Source organism: Sebastes fasciatus, chromosome 15, assembly GCF_043250625.1.
Source record: "Sebastes fasciatus isolate fSebFas1 chromosome 15, fSebFas1.pri, whole genome shotgun sequence".
NCBI lineage: Eukaryota > Metazoa > Chordata > Actinopteri > Perciformes > Sebastidae > Sebastes > Sebastes fasciatus.
The window spans coordinates 16,863,423-16,886,338 of NC_133809.1; the positions used below are offsets into that span (position 1 = coordinate 16,863,423).

The 22,916-nt window shown below is 39.2% G+C and overlaps 1 protein-coding gene across 2 annotated transcripts; it reads right to left on the reverse strand.

The window, feature by feature from the left end:
* Window positions 1-32: 32 nt before the first annotated feature.
* Window positions 33-21,244, reverse strand: hif1aa (hypoxia inducible factor 1 subunit alpha a). 2 transcript variants are annotated; one of them, XM_074660537.1, is made up of 15 exons: window positions 20,919-21,244; window positions 10,179-10,369; window positions 9,587-9,738; window positions 8,512-8,596; window positions 7,716-7,825; window positions 6,254-6,456; window positions 5,965-6,071; window positions 5,701-5,848; window positions 5,227-5,513; window positions 4,945-5,123; window positions 3,204-3,326; window positions 2,526-2,773; window positions 1,503-1,626; window positions 1,354-1,429; window positions 33-1,264 (listed from the first exon to the last, which is right to left on the reverse strand). In XM_074660537.1, exons 1-15 carry the CDS (start codon window positions 20,951-20,953, stop codon window positions 1,095-1,097), a joined length of 2,238 nt encoding a protein of 745 aa, XP_074516638.1. In that variant the 5' UTR covers window positions 20,954-21,244; the 3' UTR covers window positions 33-1,094. The 2 variants fall into 2 exon arrangements, with proteins under 2 accessions (XP_074516638.1, XP_074516637.1); XM_074660536.1 differs by having other exon boundaries at window positions 1,354-1,626; window positions 20,919-21,241.
* Window positions 21,245-22,916: the final 1,672 nt, after the last annotated feature.

Genomic DNA, 22,916 nt, shown 5'->3' on the forward strand with positions numbered 1-22,916 from the left:
GTTTGTGAATGTTAATGAAACCTGAAACAATGTACTTTATTAAAGCCATTTAATGTTAGGCGGCAACAATAAGCATGAGAGATCCAACAATATGGCATTGATCAATGGTATTAAACTGACTACCATTAAACTGAGCAAACAAGTTTGACAACTCACAAGTGCTACCATGATGACAATGATCACACAAGTAAAATACGAATATCCTACTTATTTTAACAGACTGTTTTGAGTATGTCACGCACAGTAAAAACCAAAAACATAAATTAGATTAATGTTAGAGAAAAAACGGCAATCCTCCATGATGAGAAGCAAACAAAAGAAGTGAAGCGGTTACTCTCAGATTTCATAGTAAGAGTCGAAGCTGTGAAGCCGTACTGAGTAAATTAAAACTTCCCTGGTATATGTACAGTAACACACACTTACAGTAAAGTAATAAAGTGACATGTACTGGACTGCTACACAATTAAATGCATTTACCTCAAAGACTGAAAGCTAGTAAATGGAGATAACATTCAAACCACCTAGGGTTTAAACAAATATGTTCATACATAATCTGGACTAAAGACTTCTTGTTAGGTACGAGTACTACAACATACAAGTATGGGAGGAAAAATAAAATTGTTCAAATCCCATTAAAACGACTTTAAAAAGGCTTAATATATATTGCTGGTAATATTTTTCTTTTTAAGAAAATATAAATTGTGCGACTGAAGCTTACAATACACTGCTGGCAGTAGCGCCAGGGTCTGTGGTGACCTGCTGGAAAAGGGGTCATCTGTCGAGGCGTTGTGTGCTGAGAGACTCCCCGGAAGAGAGAAAAAAACAAACAAAAAAAAACGACAATTGGACATCTCATGATGCCTGAATCCCTTGCACCAAAACCCAGATGCTGCTATGGTTGTTTGTCACGGTGGAATGCTGCAGATATCACGAGGTGCACAAACAGCAGCCAGACTATAGTCAAACTCATACAGAGACATAAATAAGGGGCAGAGGGGTGAGGTCAGGGGGCTTGGAGAGGGAGTGACAATATGAGGGAGAAATTGTAGTGTCCAGTCTAGTCCAGCGGTGAGCAGAGACTCCTTCCATTTTAGTTAGATTACATTGACGTGGTCCAGAGCGCGCAGCAGCTCCTCTCCCTGCAGCAGGAACTGGCGACCCTGCAGGGGGGCGTTGACCTCGCAGTCGTAGCGGGTGAGCTGTGGCAGGTTGAGAAGGGAGCTGGTGCCATCTGATGTGCTGCCCAGCAGACGACTCGCCAAATCTAAGACACAACACCATATTTAAGAGTTAAACTAAGAGTTGGTATCAAGTTACAGTCTAAAGTATTTATCGCAGGTCTAGTTTCTTCACCTGAAGGCAGCAGAAGTACGGTCCTGGTTGTTCCTGACTCTGAGGCCTTCAGCTTTTTGCCCTGATCCACTTGTTCCTGGGGAAATCACAAAATAGACACTCAAACTCTCCATCTGAAAATATAAAGTAAGAAATATATATCTATAAGCCATGCTTAGAAGTTGAGGTCTTACCTGTCCAATAAGGTCTTTTATGTCACCCAGTTTTCTTTTGCGCTGTGCGTTCTGAGCTGCCAGGGTCCTGAGCGACACTTCTTTGTCCAGCTGTGGGGTCCTGCGCAGGGGTTAAATTGGGATTTGTTATGTGAGGGGGTTCTGTGGTTTCAGTATTCATTGTTGTGAAATAAACCCAGACAGGGCGACCGTGTCGGGAGAGGACTTGCATCGCCCTGAAGGGGTTTATTTCACAACAATTACCCACTAGCTGTACATTAGCCGGCTTATTACACAGCTACTTAATTAAGAAATCAATAATTTGACACAAAAACGGTCCTCCAGAGTCCGACATCAGAACTGCGCCCATAGCAACAGTCTGTTATACATAGCAACGGTCCGCTATAAAGAAATAACAGACCGTAGACCGCTGTGATTGACCAATCAGAGTTGAGTATTCAACAAAACGTTGTAATAATATAGATTAAACTACCCAGCAGTATATAAAGTATTTAAAGTTAGCTCCACCTTTACCAGCTGCAACATTAAAAATGATAAATACATGAATGCATCAATGCTTATTATAATATTCTGAAATGGGCCAATCTGCATATTGAGTACTTTTACTTGAGTAATATTTTGATTACAATTCAACCCCTGGTCCTGTGGCATATCAATACTGATCAGCTAACCCAAAAAGCATTATAAAGCGTTATTACACAGCTTTGTTGAATACTCGATTCTGATTGGTCAATCACAACATTCTCCGGTCTGTTAGTTCTTTATAGCAGACCGTTGTTATGGACGCAGTTCTGATGTCGGACTCTGAGGACCATTTTAGTGTCAAATTATTGATTTCTTAAGTAAGTAGCTGTGTAATAAGCGGGATAATGTACAGCTAGGGGGTTATTGTTACGAAATAAATCCCTTCGCGTCAGGGTGTCACATCGTTTATTTCACAACAATGACCGACTCGCTGTACATTATCCCTTACATAAATGAGCATTTGAGAGACTTTACCTCTTAGCAACGATGGTGGCAGGTTGAGGGGCGGTAAGCAGTGCTGGGGAAGCTGTGCGACTGCCTGGTTCACTGAATGGGGAGCTGGGGAAGCTGTGGATGTCCCGTGTGACGTGGACTGGAGAACTCTCGAGGGATTTGACTGGTCCACAAGACAGAGGCTCGTCTGGGGTCAAACTGCGCAGCTGGAAGTCATCATCCATGGGGATGTAGGGAGCTAACATCTCCAGATCTAAGTCTTCCATTGCCTTCAGGGGAGAAAAAAAAGGTTTAATGAATCAGAATACAGAAAAACTTTTACTGAATTAGTTTAATTAATCTATTATTGCTAACTATTTTGATAATCGATTAATCGCTTTGAGTAATTTTCTAAGAAAAAAGTCTAAATTCTTTGATTCCAGCTTCTTAAATGTGAATATTTTCTGGTTTTTTTACTCCTCTATGACAGTAAACTGAATATCTTTGAGCTGTGGGCAAAACAAGACATTTGAAGACGTCATCTTGGGCTTTGGGAAACACTGATCGACATTTTTTTTACCATTTTATAGACCAAACAACTAATCGATTAATCGAGAAAATAATAAACAGATTAATTGACAATGAAAATAATAGTTTAGTTGGCGCCCTAGAATTAGATCAACAATTAACTTGATTTAAATGCAATGGTGGCATTATTACCTGTGTGGTGAAGGGGGTCTTGGGCTCTGTATCGATGGCAAACAGCTTCTCCACCAAGTCTAGTTTGAAATCTGAGTTCATCTCTGAGTCCATGGGGAAACAAAAGTCCATTGGACTGTCAGCCTGAAGAGAAAAGAAGTCAAAGTTCATTAGTAAGTGGAGAAAAAAGTTTATTATCTAAACCGCAAAATTACTAGGGGTGTAAAGATGAACCAAAATCAATAAAATAGTCTTAGATACGGCTACATCGATATAAAACTATTGATCTGACTTCAATTTTGAGGGGAATTTGTCAGAAAGTGATACACCTGTCATAAACCGATACAGTCAGAAATAGCTCCACTTGAGCCACTTTTTAAATGTCATGCGTGTGTATGACATGGATGTGGTAAAAGCAGAAAGCAGAAAGCGAGAGAGCGAGGTGTGTGTGTAACGTTACGAGAGGAGAAACAGGAAACGAGACCCGACCCCTAACTCAGTCATTAGTGTGGAACTAGTTGTAGAACAGTCACATAAACAAAAAGGGATTAAAATGTGTCAAGCGATTGTTTTGAATGCTGAAGGCTAAGCTACATTCAACAGTTTGGGCTACCATCTTTGGCTAAATTTTCCAAGTGCAAATAAACTAGCATCGCTAGCTTAAACTGCCTAGTGTCCCACTGCTACTCTAATATATAAATATATATATATATATATATATATATATATATATAGCAGCTAGCTGGGTACAGATGTGTCAACACATTCTTCAGTCTAGTTTTTGGCCACTGTGAGTGGATGCAGTGAAATAACACTTGTCTGTGCATCAACTGTTTCAATAGAGTGCTGCAGGGATGACGTATTTTTGTAGTCCAACCAGGAAGTTAGCATCGATCTGGTTCCCTCGACAAAAAGCCAATGGGATTTTTCCATTGGGTTTTGGATTATTGCAGAAAATAATCTCTGTAGCAAACAGACGTTTATGATACTTACAAGTTTTGTTCAGCAAGATAAGCTCCACAAATGAACACCACCGTTATGATTTTTGAAGTGTAAATGATTTCCCCAGAAGTAAAAAGCTAACGTTAGGCTAAAAACAAACTACACCACGGTCACATGAACGTGAGTATACACAACGAGGCTGTAAAGGTGGACGAGTCGGCGTGATGACGTTTAGTAGTCTCATTTAGCCACTTGTTAACAACCGCCTTTTTAAAGACACATACAGGCTTCAAAATTCACGAGTGGGATATTTACTGATGTATTTTATGTCGTAGAACAAAACATTAAAATATTTTAAGCTTGTGTTAACCCCAGACCTTATTTCATTTCAAAAACCCACTGACTTTGAGAAGAGGGAACTGGACGTGCTAAATTGCTAATTTCTGGGTTTTAGGACTCATTCCTGTAGTGCTCTATTAGACATAGAATGCTGTCTGTGGGACACCGTGTCACTAATTCATAGTATTTCCTCACATCATCATTACAGATATAAGGCAAACGGCAATTGAAATTAAAGGTTATTATCATTAAATTACAGCCATGACCAATGAGCCGCAGTGAGCCATATCGGTATAGGAAATATATGACACGTCATGAGAATACTATGAATTATGTTAAACTGGATCAGAGCCAAATCGGATTGTATGAAAGTAGTGCTATATCGAACTGTATCGTATCGCAGACAATGTATCGAGATGTGTATCAAATCGTCTTGAGAGGGAAAGATGCACACCTCTGAAAATGACAATAACTGACTGACCTCTGAGGAGGGCGATGTGGTGGACGGGGCTGGTGCATAGCCTTCAGCTTTGGCATCCTTACAGCTGTTAGTGGCGACATGGAGAGGCTCGCTGGGCGGCAGAGGGGACAGAGGCAGAGCTAGCTTTTCACTGGTGGAGGGAAGCATCACATCATTGTATAGAGGCTGGATCTCTGAATCTGTACCAGAAGACAGAGGTGGGAGGTTAGAATGGGTTCAATCACACAGGACATAAACTATAAGTTCATAACGTTCTAATTGTGTATATATGAGACTACGAACCAGGGCAGCTGAAGTCCAGGGAGATGATTGCGTCTCCAGCAGCCGGGGCCAGCAGGGTGAGTGCCTCTGGCTCTGCCTTCAGCTGGTCATACAGACTAACCAGAGGCTCGGCCTCTACCGTCTGAGTGAACAGTTTGATCACATCCAGCTCTGGGCCTTTCTCCTCGTCCTTCGGCTGGCTGCTCTCAACCACAACTTTTTCTTCCTCCTGCTGCTCCTCCTCCTTCACTGGCTTCACATCCTCGATCTGCTCCAGAGACAAGATCAGTTTCTCCTCCTGGATGCCACTGTAACAGAGTTATGCAGCGGTAAGTACTTTTGCAATGGCTCTGAGAATAACCACAAAAACACTGTCTGTGATCTAGCTTTTTTTGTACAAGCCAATTCTTCAGCTATCGCACTTCACTTTAGAAAAAAACACAAGAAAACTGACTATTTAATACATTACAATCTCTTCAAGAGCCTTTATAGTACCTGAGCACAAAGTTGACACAGACAACGCACTGTGGCTGGGAGTTCTTGTTGCTGTAGATGACAGTGGCTTGTGTTTCCACCCACACAAAGCCTCCTCTTTTAGCTAACATCCGGTACTGGCCTGTGCTGACCTGGCCCTTTGCAAACACTAGGAGCAAAGAGAAATAAAAGAGAAAATGAGAAAAGATAGATTCAGACATTTGGTAAAAGATTTGGCAAAAATAACACAGCTGGAATCAATGCACTCTTGTTGTTCATACTTACAGTTGTGGTGAGTCTTGGTAAGATGGTCTGAGTCCAGAGCATGATAGTACTCGTACACAGAACGATTCAACAGGTCCTCTGGATCATAACCCATGAGCTCAGTGATCCTGAACAAGCATAAAAAAAAGATGAATTCCTCCACTGACATGCAGACAAGGCTTCCGTAGTATCTACAGTGACCACTAGGTGGCTCTGTATGACTATGCCAGTGAGAGCTTTGGCAGTAATAGCCAAAGAGAAGTACTACACAGGTGGCTTCAGTAGCTGAATCGATCCATGTCAAACTCACCTCTCGTCACAATACGTGAACTTCATGTCCATCGTGTGGCGGCTGAGAAAGGTCTTGGTATCCAGAGGGACCTCAATGTTGGAAGGGTGTTGGATGGGGTCACAGATCAACACCAGGTAGGGGACGGGGGGCTCTTTGTGCCCGCTGGAAGTCTCCTCAGTGTGGCCGTCATATACACGGACATGACCAGAGCAGTGGAGCACCTAGAGAGCCACAACAGGAGGGTCATTACATTTTTATTAGCATTTCCAGCTATATTTTGGCAAGGAAAAAACTGGCATGGATATCTTCAAAGGGGTCCCTTGACCTCTGACCTGAGGATATGTGAATGAAAATGGGTTCTATGGGTACCCACGAGTCTCCCCTTTACAGACATGCCCACTTTATGATAATCACATGCAGTTTGGGGCAAGTCATAGTCAAGTCAGCACACTGACATACTGACAGCTGTTGTTGCCTGTTGGGCTGCAGTTTGCCATGTTATGATTTGAGCATATTTTTTATGCTGAATGCAGTACCTGTGAGGGTTTCTGGACATATTTGTCATTGTTTTGTGTTGTTAATTTATTTCTAATAATAAATATATACATACATTTGTATAAAGAAAACATATTTGCCCACTGTCATGTTGATGAGAGTTTGAGATTAACTTGTGATTAAGGGCTTTACAAATAAATGATCTTTAAATACATAAGATATTTTAAGTGCATTATATTTGGTTGGTTAATTATTTGAGTTCTTGCGCTTACTCAACTCCTTTTCATTTAAGTTCATAACCTATTCAAATAATGGCTACATCTAATGCAGGTTTCCTATGTGTATAGACCTTGTCTAGCTGGGCCCCTTTGTACTTCCTGTTGCAATGTTTGTTAATGCTGACAGAATGGCAATGAAAAGGTCTATATATGTCAATCGGAGACACTGATGGTTTAATTTGCATTAAGACTAGCATGATGGTCCATTTCCTTTGTACATTAGCTCATTGAATTACTGTTGATGTAGACATCCGCTATAATGCAGTCTGTATCTTTCTAGTTTGTGCATTTAAACTCCAAAGTTTTCTAACTCGTCCCCTACAGGCCAACGTTTATTCTGATATAACTTCAACATCAGCTAATTTTTTAATACTTTTATACTAAAATGATTTCATGTATTTAGTTGCTTGCCATCTTACAGGCTGAGAGTGGGGAGTGGCATTAGACACAATAACTGTCATTACACAGTCTCGTGTTTTGACATGACCTACAACACTGAAGAGAGACATTCCTGTCATCTTTAAAATATATTATAATATAGAATAATTAAAAGGATAATGTTTTTTCAATTAAAATGTTTCCTGAAATTTGATTGACCACACCAACATCCCTAGTGTTGATACTTGCACATGGTAAAATGACAACGGTAATAATTATGAATTAACTTATGGTACTGTTTTTGAGGGCATTTCCTCGCTACAGCCTACCTTCCATGTAGCTGATTTGACATTGACGGTGCGGCCCCTGCTGGTGAGAGTGCATTTCATTCGGAGGAAGAAGCTGCGCTCTGTGTTTGGTTCCTTGGCCTTTTTGGAGCCTGAAATCACACAAACAGGAAGAGATGTTGACTGTCCCTATTTCAGTTTTTTTATTTCATTGTTTTAATATAAACCATAAAATGTTGCCTACTGCCAACAGTTGTCATTTGCATTCTGAGGGGATATTAAGCTGTAAATTCAGCAACAGCAAGTGAAATAAAGGAAGTGGAGTTATTAGCCGTTGTAGCTGAGATGATATCAGTGTGGTAAATTGCCAAGCAGAAAAGGCAAATGCAGGCTCAAATGCATGGCAAGCATTGATAACAAATTAGGTTATGAAGCACATTTCAGAGGGAACAACTGGGACGTTTTAGCCTAATTCATTTCACTTAAAAGTTCTACTGAGGAAGTTCTACTGATTGAACTTACTGGAAATTATACCTAAAAAAAAGCAAACAATTTTAATCCACTGACACAAAGCAAATTGGACATGTGCCAGTGATATAGCGTGCTGTTCCAGTAATGCTGAGTGAAAGGTCACTTAAGTCCAATGATAGCCAACTCTAATCACTTTGACCTCTGGACTGAAGTGGGAAATAATAACTTGTTCTGACAGCCTCCTGGTCTGAATGTGCCAACACAGAGTGAATTGGATTCCTTGCTGATTGGAGTGCTTGTGTGCGCCCAGTTCTGTCCATCAGTGAGGTCTTCTAATGTGACACTGCTCACTGTTGTTGTCCCTCACCTGTTTTGTAGACCAGCATCTCCCTCAGCTCTTCCTGGTCACAGGGATGTATGAAGTCAAACACACTGTGGCCAGTCAGGTCAAACTGCAGCAGAAAGAGGGAGAACAGGAGTGTAAGTCCTTTAACCACATACATGTTCATACATGTAGCAGTTTATAGTTGTTCATGGTGGACATTAGGGCTGGGGCGATACACCTATCTCCCGATTCAATACTATCACGATACTTGGGTGCCGATTCGATATGTATTACGATTGCAATATTACGATTTATTGCCATTTTTGTTAACTTTTTTAACACTAGACCATGGGAAAAAGTTGAATCATACACTTCTAGGGACTTTTACTTTAAAAAATATCTAAATTAATACAGTAAAAAAGGTTTGATTTTCAGCATGTATGTAGTCAGAGATGTCCTGAAGTCAAATATATCAGTCATTGTCAGGCAGTAACCCAAAAATCAAAGAAGATATTTCGCTCAAATTTTAGTGGTATTTTCTATTTATATAATGTTTTATACTTCTGGTGAATATAATCCAATTAACCTTATATCAATTTATGTATTTTGTATTTACAGTTCCCTTTGTTAACACCTTATTTTGAAAACCAGATGTAATCACACGTGTAAACTTCCGCTTACTTTGCCAAGTGTGTCTCTAGCTCTCCCGTTAGCTCCGTTCTCTTTATACATCCATGGTCAGCTCCATCGGGGCCGTTTGAATGCATTTAACATAAATGTCAGTATATGGGTGCTCTACAGTTGTAGCGTCGGCTGATTTGACCACGGAGATGAGAGTGACAGCTGGCTTGACCGCACCTTACCGCAATACGATAAAGTTTTTTCGTCCATGACAGAGCTAGCTTGCAGCTTTAGCCATGATGTCTAATTCTGCTTCTCCTGGTAATGTGTGAAACCCAAAGTGTTTCCATACTTTACTGTATGTGTAGTGATTAGTGGATTTAAAAACTTAACAGTAACCATATTTTGTTTCTGCTTCTGACTCCGTTTCCCATCAACCGAAATCTCTTTCCTCTACGGTATAACGTTGACACACAGCAAGTCAAATCACACCAACCTGCGCCAGCCCGAGGCACTTGTTGACATTCTCGGAGAGATAGATCATATCTCCGTCCTCAGACAGCACAACGAGAAAGCCCTCCAAAGCTTTTAGGTAGGAGCTGTTTAGCTGTGTATCGAGCTCTGTCTCCTCCTCTGCCATTGGCTCATCTGGAGGAGATAACAGAGGAGAGGAGATGAGAGAGATAAAGATTGGTAGGGACAGAAAATAAAAAACAAGAGGAATAAATTGACATGAAAAGTCTTTATTGTCAAAAGAACATGTTTTCAGGGCAGGATACTGCAACACACAGAAAACACACTACCAACAGGTATATCTGCAATATGTATGTCTGAGTCGATTTCTTAAAGCAGCTGACTCAGTGTTTAACCATCTATGTGGGTTTGCTTTGGTTTTCCTCTGCATCTAAAACTGTGCTCACTTTTTCTTTCACTCCATTTAGGATGTCAAAGAATTCATTCTCAAGCTTCCTCTAAGATAATAATGATAATTGCTGCACAATTTAAGAGACCAGAATTAAAATTTTAAAAAATACAGATTGTGCCTCAAGATAAATTGCCTACTGACAGGTACAACTACAGATACTGACCAGTGCTGAGCAGTTTCCTCATGCGCAGGTAGCTGATGATGAGCCTCATTATGGAGGCCTTGTCCAGGCTGGAGCTGACGCTGTGGGGCAGGGGCAGCTCCTGTGCCAGCTCGTAGAACACCTCCGACTCCTTCCCACGCCGGCTTCGCGCTGCATCCCTTGACTTTTCCTTCCTCCGCTCCGAGCTCACCCTGCGGGAGACAGGTGGTGGGTCAGCCACAGCTTGGACACAAACTGGTTTTGATCCCTCTATGCACACTACAAGAGCTGACATCCCCCTCCCTGTTCTGACTGAGAGTGTGTTTACAGAGTAGTGGTCAGCCACTGGCCTGTCACTGGGGAGGCTGCAGCAGCTGGAGTCCGCAACAAGCCAGCTCACAGCCAAGCTGTCGTCTGGACCCCTGTCAGACTCATTTACATACATGGCTATCTGCAGCCATTTTATTGGCTGCCGATCAAAAGAAATGGAGTCCGCCCCCGTAGAGTGATTGGCTGGGAAGCCGGGCATGGCCTCTCCTGTCTGGTGCACACTGCACAGCCAAGCTACAGTGTAACACCAATCACCCTGACATTTACAAGTCTGGCTGAGCGGCTCTACAGGGAGGAGAATGATAATACTGGCACTAACACAGAGATCACACACAATCACAGCGTGAGTGACACCTTCAACTACCAGGACAAACAAACTGTCATATTTCTATTATTTCTTACATTAGATGGCCTCACAACTGCTTACTGCTCGTACTAGCCCCATATTAGATCAAGCATTTATCCAGGCAGTTATCCAAGGTCTGACTAATGGACTCTCACTACACTGTAAACATCTTGAGACCTGGCAGTATTTTAAAAAGGACAAAGAACAGCAGACTTTTAAGGACAAAATAACTTGTGCAAGTCACTATTAAATTATTCACTTATTGATTTCTCACAATGGAAACACCTTGGCTTTTAAGCTAAGCACTCTTTTGAGTTTTTATTTGTATTGGTGAGCACGTGGGAAGCTCTCATGACCACCAACATAAATAGACTGGCTAAATCTGTAACATAATAGCAAGAGTCAACCTGACTGCTGCTGACTTTATGCCATTATCCCTCTCACAACCACAAACTCATAAGCTCAAATGCATTTAGATGACACTGAGGCAGCGTCACAACAAAATGGATGGCAGTTCAACAGCCCTTGGCTTTGAAATGTACACCTAATTGAAATTGATCTGTTATGTACTTACAGCATTGACCAAGGTCATGTTGTTATTTAAGGCTCTCTAATAAGAAAATGGACCAGATGACTAAAATCAGCCTCCAGCTTATCAAATCATCTGGCAGGTTGCAGACAGATTTTTCATAAGGTAGAGAAGGGTAGTGTCCAAAACTTTCCATTATGGCTGGGCGATATGGCCAAAATCTTCTATCAAGGTATAGGTTACTTCATATCTCGATAACGATATATATCACTATATAGCATGTTTTCTGGTAATTCAATAAATAAACAGTTTATATGAAATAATAGCACATGGCAAAGCCTATTTTTTATGGATACGCAAATCCGATACTCCGTATAAATGACTGGAAAGAAAAAGTATAATCCGATCCATTTCCGTTACATACGCAATTCTATGTCGGCATCTGTGCTGGAGCTGTCATGGGCTCAGTCCAGCACATACACTCTTCTGTGTTGGCGTTGCCAGATCATTTTTCCAGGGCTAAAGCCACGAATGTGAGTTTTAGTGTAGCCCAGACAGAAAACGTAATGTGTGTGAATGTGCGATGGTTCTGCCCCTCATCCTGCAGCTCTCTAAACCTACCATGTGTGCGGGAGTCTGACGCTGAGAGACTTACAGCGGGAAGAGGAGAGGAAAAATGGCAGAGTGTTTTGTCTTCTTCATGATTTCATAAACCCCACATTGCATAACATTACGTTATGGAGTCACCCCAAAACAAACTAAAACAGTAAACAACTCATTTTTACTAGAGGGGAAACCTCCGTGTGCGAACGCACTTTGGAGAGAGAAGAGAGAGACAGCAGTAGATGATGGAGAGGTAAACAGGTGCACACACTACACTGCATTAACTGTATCTGATAACTGTGTGCATGTAAGTGAAAGGAAACCCTTTTAATATTTCAATAAACTAATATTAACATACAGAGTTGGAAGAAAAACTCAGATCTCTACTTATGTAAAAGTAGTAATACTTCAGTGTAAAATACTAGCGACAAGGAAAAGTCATGCATTCAAAATATTAGGCTACTCAAGTAAAAGTACATAAGTATTAGCATCCAAGTACCAAAAGTAAAAGTACTCATTATGCAGAATAATATATATTATATTATTGTATTCTAATTATTGATGCATTAAAGAGTTCATCACTTTAATGTTGTAGCTTGTAAATGTGGAGGACATTTTAATTACTTTATACAGTATCAACTGCTGGGTAGTTTAATCTATAATATTACATCATCATTTAATTAGTTCATTATATTTTGTATTAATAACCTCAATCTGCAAATTATCTAAAGTTAGCAAATCTATTAAACTTAGTTGTTTAAGAGAGGGAAAAAGACAGTATCGGATTGGTGTCGGATTTAAAAAAGACATTAAAAAGTCTCTACTATTTTTATATACTCCTGTGTGACTTATATACTTGACAAATGAAAATTACCGATTATTTTCTCATTGTAAGAACTTGAGTGCAAAATGAACATAAAAGTTTTAAGCAAAATTATTAAAAAAAATAAAATAAATATAAGTCTAGCCTATATCGCGATAGAAACAATGTCGAAAAATATATACGATAGACATTTTTATATCATTTTGAGGATATATATCATAATATTGTCAGCCCTACTTTCCACCAAATACAGACTACAAAATAATTCATCTGGGTAAAAAGTCTGAGCGTGACCTTTGTCTCCTAGGCAGCTCCAACCCTGAAACTGACCCAAGCGAGCCTGAGCAAAACATCTGTGAGTGTGTGGGGGGTTCTAACTGTGCAGAAAACAAACAACAAATAAAATAGTAACCACTTTCAACCCTAGGGATTTAAACAAAAATCTTAAAAAAAACAAATACAAAAATCCAACCCATCCAACCCATGATCATGGCAAAACCACAACTCTACTGGATATCCCCCTGCTCATCTAATCCCCATTTGATGACAAATGCCTGCATACAAATTATGTGTAACTGAGGTTCTTGGTGGTGCGTATACCATCATCCTCCTCCTCTCAAAGATGTTTATGTGTTCTGTAATATAAACATGTTTCAACCCAGACTGCAATTACAGCTACAACTGTATACATTCATCCACATGTTTGCACATTTGCCAATACCATTAACAAATATTTACAATATCTCCTGTCAACCCCACAGGACATTAGCCAGAACATATCCAGTCATCATGAAAGCTGATCGCGGAGTTATGCAATCACTTCTGTATTGTATCAACACATTTCCTTTCTTTCAAGTCTGACTTTTGGCTCTTACTGTAACAATCACCTCTAATCTACATTCATGTAAATAGTTAATTTATCATGACAGGGTGAAATTATCCCAAATGATTAACAAGCCATTGCACATAGACAGGGAACACTGGGAAAGTCCTCTCGCTCAATACTGGCTAAGCTTCTGATGATGTAATGACACTTAAACTCCACACATTGTTATAAACTGTGGTACCACTTGAGGCCAGATGATTGATTAGTACAAGCCTGTACACAAATTGTTTTCCTCTGTAGTGGCTGCATCCCGTAGTATCACATGCTGCCTTCATGCAAATCCTATTCAAATGAAGTTCAGCTGTAATATTCCATTGCAATACACCTCCACTGAATACAGGGCCGAGGTACAACACAGAGGGGGACATTCACTAATGTCGGGTACACTCTACACGAGAATCGAGCCGATTTGGGGCTCGATACCCCCCTCTCGACAATCGTCAGCAAAACCCAGATTTTGTGATGTTCTAAAGAAATAGACCGACTTGTGAATTTGTGGCAAAGACGCAAGTGTTTATTTAACGTGTCTCCATGACTTCATCCATCCATCCTTCATGAATTTTCAGTACAAGGTAGTGCAAAAACTAACATCGATAATTCTTCCTGCTCGTCGTCCACCATGTTTGTTTACACTAAAGTCACGTTTGATCGCGAGATATTTTGCAAGGTTTCCATTTTTTGAGTCGGGATGGAATCTGTTAGTGTGTGGTGTGCTGTTTTGGCCAAATCGTTGCTCTCCACACACTATAGGAGCAAAACTATTAAATTTAACATAACATGTCATCATGTGTGAGATCGCTAACATTTTGAAAATCTGTTAAGATTTGAAAAATCTTTTAGTGTGGGCCAGCCTTAAGCCTACATTCAACATGACAAACTGTACAGTGTCTGAGCCACTGTGTATTTCTACAATACCAGAAGGTTTCAGTAAGTAAAGCAAGTTAAACTTATTTAAACTTTCAAAAGAAAGCGGATTGTGCTGAAAGCATAACCTCTTTTTACAGTATCCAATTTTAAAGAAAACAGTCGTGACACAAGTGTCTAATAAACACTTGTGTGTCCAATTCAGTACTGTGATACATAATTATAAAAAGTACTGTTTTCAAACTTTCAAAGGGGGAGAAGAAAACTCGTTCATGAAACATGGAATGAAAACAAAACCGTTCCCTTGATGATAAAACAAAGGCGAGCAGAGAGGCCACCGTTACATAACACTGTTAATGCACATGGCCATGCATGCTTTAACATTTCCAGTTTCACTATCTTTAATTAGAGTTGTATTGTTTTCTGATAAGAATGAGTGGTATTATGTAAATGAAATGTATTAGAGTTGTTAACGGGTCTGAACAAGTGGATTGGAGATTAATGGGAAAACAAACCAGTGTATAATAAAGAATCAGCCTTGCCAATGCTACCAGAGATGTCTGTTTATTTTGTTACTAGGGGCTGACCTATTTTGCAAGAGAAACGTTCTCACTATCTGTCAGTCCTGTGTAATGTGACAGTAAACACTGTCTTATCTATTATATAATGTAGTTCGGGGAAACACCACAACTGAAACCTCTACCCAATATGGAAATAAAAGCAAAGCGACACTGGAAATCAACCTTTTTACAGACAAATGACCCTTGGCAAATGACCCTTGGCATGATATTAATACATGAAGTGCCATTTTTGGAAGCATCATAGTAGGGGTTTCCTTACATTCCTGAGTATGATGCTATTAGTGTGTTACCAACAGGCTTTGAATACTGCAGTGGATGATAAAATCAGTATTACACCATATTTTGGAAGTGGAATAATAGAGTTGGTGGTTCAGTGACGGTGATGGTGGAAGATATTTCCTAGAGTTCAACTACTCTATAAATAATCAATCATTCAGATAAACAATAGAGGGAAACGCTTACTGTAAACTGAATTTGTGCGGGCTGTATTAATATATTTATCTTTATATCACATTTTAAATTTCCTTTGTGAAAGCTGCAGTTTTCATTATGTAAAACTTTGGTCAAATGTTACCACCTGAGCTAGTTCCACTCATTAATGATGATTAAAGATAGTAAGTGCCAGCCTGTTCTCATTCCCAGGGCGTTAAATACAGAGGCTTAGTAATGACCGTCAGCATTTGGTACCGCTGCACACGGCACCCTTTAGCGAGATGCACCGGGCGTTCCATTAACTACAATGTAAACTAGGGGTGGGGGACAAAAATCGATTCACCTATGTGTCGCGATTCTTTTTATGATTTTGAAATTGATTTTTTAATGCCAGAATCTATATATTTGCTTCATTTGAGTCTACGAGTAACGTGGCATCATATCCGTTCCGTATTCGTCACCAAAACAAACCTCAGTCAGCCACAGCGAGCCGAAACGAAAAAGTAGAAAACAGCGGAGGGTCCGCGTGGATACGACCTGCACTCTCACATGTTAAATCCAAAGTGGTAAACACTACACATACAGTAAAGTATGGAAACACATATCCATGGTCAAATCAGCCAACGCGACAACTATAGGGCACCCATATACTGACATTTATGTTAAATGCATTCACCGGCCCCGATAGAGCTGCCCATGGATGCATAAAGAGAACGGAGCGGACGGGAGAGCTAGCGACACACTTGGCAAAGTATGTGGAAGTTTACATGTGTGATTACATCTGGTTTTCAAAATAAGGTGTTAACAAAGGGAACTGTATATAAAAAATACATATATGGAATTAAGATTGATGGATTATATTCACCAGAAGTATAAAACATTACATGTCCCTTATAAATTAAAGAAAATACCACTAATTTGTGAGGGAAATGTCTTCATTCTTTGATTTTTGGGTTGCTGGAGAAAAAAAATTTAATAAATAATGCCTGATAATGACTGATATATTTGACTTCAGGACATCTCTGACTACATACATGCTGAAAATCAAACATTATTACTGTATTAATTTAGATATTTTCCAAACTAAAAGTTCCCAGAAGTGTATGACTTAACTTTTTCCCATCTAGTGTTAAAAAAAAGTTAACAAAAAAATCGCAATAAATCATAATATTGAATCGCAATACTTAAAAATCACAATACATATCGAATCAGCACCCAAGTATCGTGATAGTATCGAATTGGGAGTATTGGGGAATGTGTCGCGATTTTTTTTTAACGATTTTGAAATAGATTTTTTAATGTTAGAATCAATATATTTGCTTCATTTGAGTCTATGAGTAACATGACGTCATATCCGTTCCGTATTCGTCACCAAAACAAACCTCAGTCGGCCTCAGCGAGCCGAAACGAAAAAGTAGAAAACAGCGGAGGGTCCGCGTGGATACGACCTGCACTCTCACATGTTAAATCCAAAATGGTAAATACTACACATACAGTAAAGTATGGAAACACATCTCTGCGGTAAAATCAGCTGACGCGACAACTATAGCGCTATATTGTTTTCATACTTCCTTCCTTGCATTCTATGAAACGCTCTGTCAAAGCCATTTTGACAGTGGCCTATTTGTTAATGAAGAAAGCAAAAAAAGAGGCATCATTACACAGATAAAAGTGGGATTTGACAGCTTACTGCACAACGAAACTCTCGCAAATGCTTTCTGATATGAGACTTTACCCTCCAGTGAAGAGAAAGTTTCCTGCACAATCAATCAGTGCTCCTTTAGGAAGATTAAACTGCTTGTTTTCCTTTATATACACCTCGCTGGCAAAACCCTCTCTGCATTTTTTTTTAAACACAGTAACATGCTAACTTGATCAGCTAATGACACAGAAAGCAGAAATTTAGCAGTCTGATCAAGAAAAGCCTTCAGAGCATATTTTCTTTATTTATGTCACAAAACATAAAAAAGAAAAAATGTGCACACACTAACAATAGATAATATGCCCTGTACCTGCAAGTCAGACCAATTCCTTTTCAAGTTCTAACTAGCCTGCACACAAGTGTCAACTGTACTTGAACAGCAGGGCAACCTGTAAACCGCTACCCACATTTGGCCACTCCTATTGACGTCAAGCCCTGGTGATTAAGAGATGAGACAGAAATTATACCACCGAGGCTCCTCATAGACACCAGACAAAACTGCATCAAACCAGACCACAACTCTTGATTTCTTCTGAGATAACGAGGAAGAATTGACACATATCTAATGAAACTAAACAGGATGTTTAACCTTTATCTAGGCCTATACAAAGTGACACATTTCAAATTGGCAGAGAATGAGAAAAGCACATGAATGCAGTCTACTACTACAACACATCCCCACCAAGGACTATAAACACAGTGCAAATATTTAACTAGTCAGTCTACAAGTCAGACATTTCATCATATGCCACTCAACCATTTTGGCACAACTGGACAACACCAACAGCCATAAAAAGATCTTAACAACAGCTCAGTGGGATTTCAGCATGTAGGATGAACACTACTTATTTAAGCACTATGGAACAAGTAGCACCCACGTTGGGTTAATAATGTTTCAAAGACATCTCCCATTACTAACACAGGATACTTTTTGGGAGGCCTTTTAATTCCATTTTCTATTAATTTCACCATGCCAATAAGTTCAGAAATTGTACCGGAAAACGTTGGTGCAAAGTGCATCCTCTTCTATGCAAATTTTTCATATAAGACAACACTCTTTTACATCAGGATTTAATTGACTTTATTTACAAAGTGAAGCTTTCTACTGTTGTCCTCTGTGGAAGAATTTCATTGCTGCTATTTCACCCCCTATCTGCTGGATGCAGAGTCTGGGCATGCACGGGTTAATTATCCTATTCTACAGTCAATACTAATTACTGTGTTTTCACTGTAGCATGTCAAGAAACACCATGAAGGTCAAAACATTATACTAAATGTAGACTATGCCAAGCAATTATAACTAGTCAATAAAATTCAAATCAATCAATTAGCCAAACAATAAACATCTATTATATTTGTGATCGGGATGCACCGATCCGACTTTTTCAGTCCTGATACCGATAGTGATACCTGGGTTTTGAGTATCGGCCAATACCGAGTACCGATCCGATACCAGTCTAGAATTAATAATCTGTATGCTTCACTGTGTGGAAGTAACTGGTCTGGGTTCATTCTTTTATGTGTAAGACAACACCTGTCTTGACTTAAAAAACGTTTTCCTAACTTTGCAAAACAAAATGTAACAAATAAATACATAGATATAAATCTATTTAATTGTTCTTTATTATTAAAATAATAAATCTTGCACCAGCAACTTGGTTTAAAAATCTTCAAAATTAAAAGGAATTACAATTCAAGTGTGAACTTTTTTAACGCAGCAACAAATTGGTCAAAACTTCAACGGGAATTCAAATGCACTACGAAGTAAAACCTCATAGTGAAAACAAGTTTTGTGGAACTGAAAGTAGTTTTAAATACAACTTTTGACAACTTTCCAGGCAAGTTTAACAAGCTATATAAATCATGATAACCTCTCTAATCAAACTTTACTACAAACAAAGTCCAGTAAAGTCCACTCCAGAGAAGTACAAGAGAAATTCAAGCTAAAGACAACTTTACTAAACCCTAAATATTTCATCAGAAACCTCACACCACTCTCCAGCACTGCTCACATGAGCTGCTGGCAGCTTTTTCCCTGAACACTATGAAGGCTGGCACATCACAGACGACCAGTAATTTCCACCGCCTGTGATATAACTTACTGGATATATAGTATAGTTACACCACCTGGGATGTAACTTACTGGATATATAGTATAGTTACACCACCTGGGATGTAACTTACTGGATATACAGTTTAGTTACACCACCTGTGATAAAACTTACTGGATATACAGTATAGTTACACCACCTGTGATGTAAGTTACTGGATATATACTATAGTTACACCACCTGTGATAAAACTTACTGGATATACAGTATAGTTACACCACCTGTGATATAACTTACTGGATATATAGTATAGTTACACCACCTGGGATGTAACTTACTGGATATATAGTATAGTTACACCACCTGGGATGTAACTTACTGGATATATAGTGTAGTTACACCACCTGTGATGTAACTTACTGGATATATAGTATAGTTACACCACCTGGGATGTAACTTACTGGATATATAGTATAGTTACACCACCTGGGATGTAACTTACTGGATATATAGTATAGTTACACCACCTGGGATGTAACTTACTGGATATATAGTATAGCTACACCACCTGTGATAAAACTTACTGGATATACAGTATAGCTACACCACCTGTGATAAAACTTACTGGATATATAGTGTAGTTACACCACCTGGGATGTAACTTACTGGATATATAGTGTAGTTACACCACCTGGGATATAACTTACTGGATATATAGTATAGTTACACCACCTGGGATGTAACTTACTGGATATATAGTATAGTTACACCACATGTGAGGTAACTTACTGGATATACAGTATAGTTAGCTATTTATCACATTCAGAACAGATGTAAATAACCCCAATGTTGCCTCTTAAGTGGTCCCAAAAACAAAAAAAGTGGTAATTCAAAGCAGATTCTATCAAAATGAAAACAGACAATCACAGTTAACACTTCCACTTCTTTTTTTAGATAGATAGATAGATATATAGATAGATAGGTAGATAAAAACTGTATTGATCCAGAGGGAAATTCAAGATAGTATTTTAGTAGATAAACCTCCAAATGATGATTGACTGTCAAATTGCCTTCTGTAACAGACTTCAGTAGCCACTAACAAGATATGTTTGCACTTTGCTGATGACTGAAGTAAAACCTCATAGTGAAAACAAGTGTTGTGAAACTGAAAGTAGTTTTAAATGCAACTTTTGACAACTTTCCATACTGGATATATAGTATAGTTAGCTATGTGTCACAATCAGATGTAAATAACCCTAATGTTGCCTCTTAAGAGGTCCAAAAAAAAACAAAAAACTAGTAAATATAAGCAGATTTTAGCAAAAATTAAACACACAAATATGCTAATTGCCTTAATTAAGGTTGTCTTTGTAATGTTATGTAAACAGTTTAACGTCAACAGCTCTATGACAGCTAACGTTAGCTAGCTATGTTAGCATGGTTGCTAACGATAGTAGCGTCGTTACAAACGTCGAACAAAACACGCTGAACTATCATTTAACCTCGACATAAAGCACATAATGTCACACCTAGAGGAGCATTCAAACCCCTAATTACACAGCAAAGTTGTTAAATACAACAACAACACAGCCTGCTGTGTAGCTTTAGCATTACCTTTTCTTCTCTGGTACAGTTCCTGCTGTGTCCATGTCAGGACGAGGACCTGAGTAGAGTCTCTATCGGTATCAAGCTGGATATCCGGAGCTTCCGTCGATGAAATCAACAACAATACCGAGATTATTCACTGATAATGAGTCCGGTAAATCCTCAAGCGCTTGTGTAGTTCTCACTGTGTGTATTTGGTCAAAGAAGTGCAGGTTTTAGCGGATAAAACATCCCCTTGGTGGTGTACTCTTCTTCTCCAGAGAGACGATGCCACGCTGGAGCTGAGAGACGTTGGTTACTAGCGGAGACAATAATGTTGGACCGTTCAGAGGCTCCGCCCACTGGCTCCGCGGGAACGCGCAGTCACATGCTTTCTCCAGCGAGGACGCGCACAGAAAAACATGCTAGAGCAGAGGTCAGCAACAAGCAACCTTTACTATCAAAAGAGACATTTTAGGCAAAAAGAAAGAAAAAATCTGTCTGGAGTGTAAAACATTTGAGCATTGTGATGAAGGTAACACAGTTTATAGTGTAAGTATATAGTATATAATTCTAATGCAGTGAGGGCCCAGGTGCAAATGTACTACAGAGTATTAGGGCCACATTGAGGGAAAAAAACATCTGAGATTTCGAGAATAAAGTCGTAATATTACAAGAAAAAAAGTCGTAATGTTATGAGGATAAAGTCGTAATTTTACGAGAAAAAAGTCATATCTTTACGAGAAAATAGTCATAATATTACAAGAAAAAAAGTCGTAATGTTACGAGAATAAAGTCGTAATGTTACGAGAATAAAGTCGTAACTTTACGAGAAAAAAGTCATAACTTTACGAGAATAAAGTTGTAACTTGGTGTGCTCTTCTTCAGAGACGATGCCACGCTGGAGCTGAGAGACGTTGGTTACTAGCGGAGACAATAATTTTGAACCGTTCAGAGGCTCCTCCCACTGACTCCGCGGGGACGCGCAGTCACATGCTTTCTCCTTCGAGGATGCGCACAGAAAAACCTGCTAGAGCCACAGACGAAACAAAACATTAACTGTAGTTGTCAACTAAAGTTACAGAGTTTGAGTCAACTGTACACTGTTAAGAATTTTCCAGTAAAATAACAGTAAAGAACTGGCAGCAGGGTTGCCTTTATGTTACTGTAAAATTAACATTATTATACTGTCGCTGAAATTTACAGCTAAGTACTGTTAATGAAAAATACAGTTTGAATTGGGTTTTTTTTATATTATATTTATATTATACTCTATATTCTCTATATTATATTATATTATATTATATATTTATATCTATTCTATAAATAGGCATACTGTATGATTAAATGTCTAAATTTATATGAGTTCTTGAGTGTTTTGCTGATAAAAGCCTTGTTTTTTTTACAGCTGCAGTGGGTAGAATTGGAACAACGATCTTTTGCCCAATGATGCCAAAAACATTCTGCCTACTGCAAGTTTAAGTGTCCCAGGGTGCATGAGGGGGCCGAGTACAACCACTGCCGTGCTTTTACTTCGTCCTCTTCAAATGGCAACTCTATACTGTTTTTTAACCAAAAAAACATAACATGACACACTTGAATCAGATTCATGCAGTCTGTGCCCCATTTACCAAATACACCCGGCCCTGTCCTCCTCCAGTTCCCAGTGTGCCATGTCCTTCGCTGCCCAAATAAAGTTTTTTCAAGAAGTTTAAGGACAAATAATTTTGCAAAAGCTAAATTGTATTGTTGTGAATTTAATCAGCTGCTTGTGTGTGAACTCTACACATCATAGAAAGGAGAAAGTGATGTTCTAGGTTGGTGTCTTCACCTCACTACACCAGACGGCCCACATTTTCCAGTGTTACAGCAAAGTGTGCAATGTCACGGTGATGTAGAAACATGTAATTAAATATAACTGTAATTAGAAAGTAGGTAAGCTAAACAGTTTGAGACATATTTTCTCAAGTGCTCAGCACAAAATATCATGTGTGCATTTGAGGGGTTTCCACTGGAATCCAAATCTCA

Bases quoted from the DNA above. Each gene is read 5' to 3' on its own strand.
- hif1aa (XM_074660536.1), bottom strand. From the start codon at position 20,953: ATGGACACAGCAGGAACTGTACCAGAGAAGAAAAG. The intron at 7,826-8,511 runs GTGAGGGACAAC...GTGTGATTTCAG, and splicing joins GATGCTGGTCTACAAAACAG to GCTCCAAAAAGGCCAAGGAA. The intron at 5,849-5,964 runs GTAAGTATGAAC...CTTTGCTCCTAG, and splicing joins TACCAAGACTCACCACAACT to TGTTTGCAAAGGGCCAGGTC.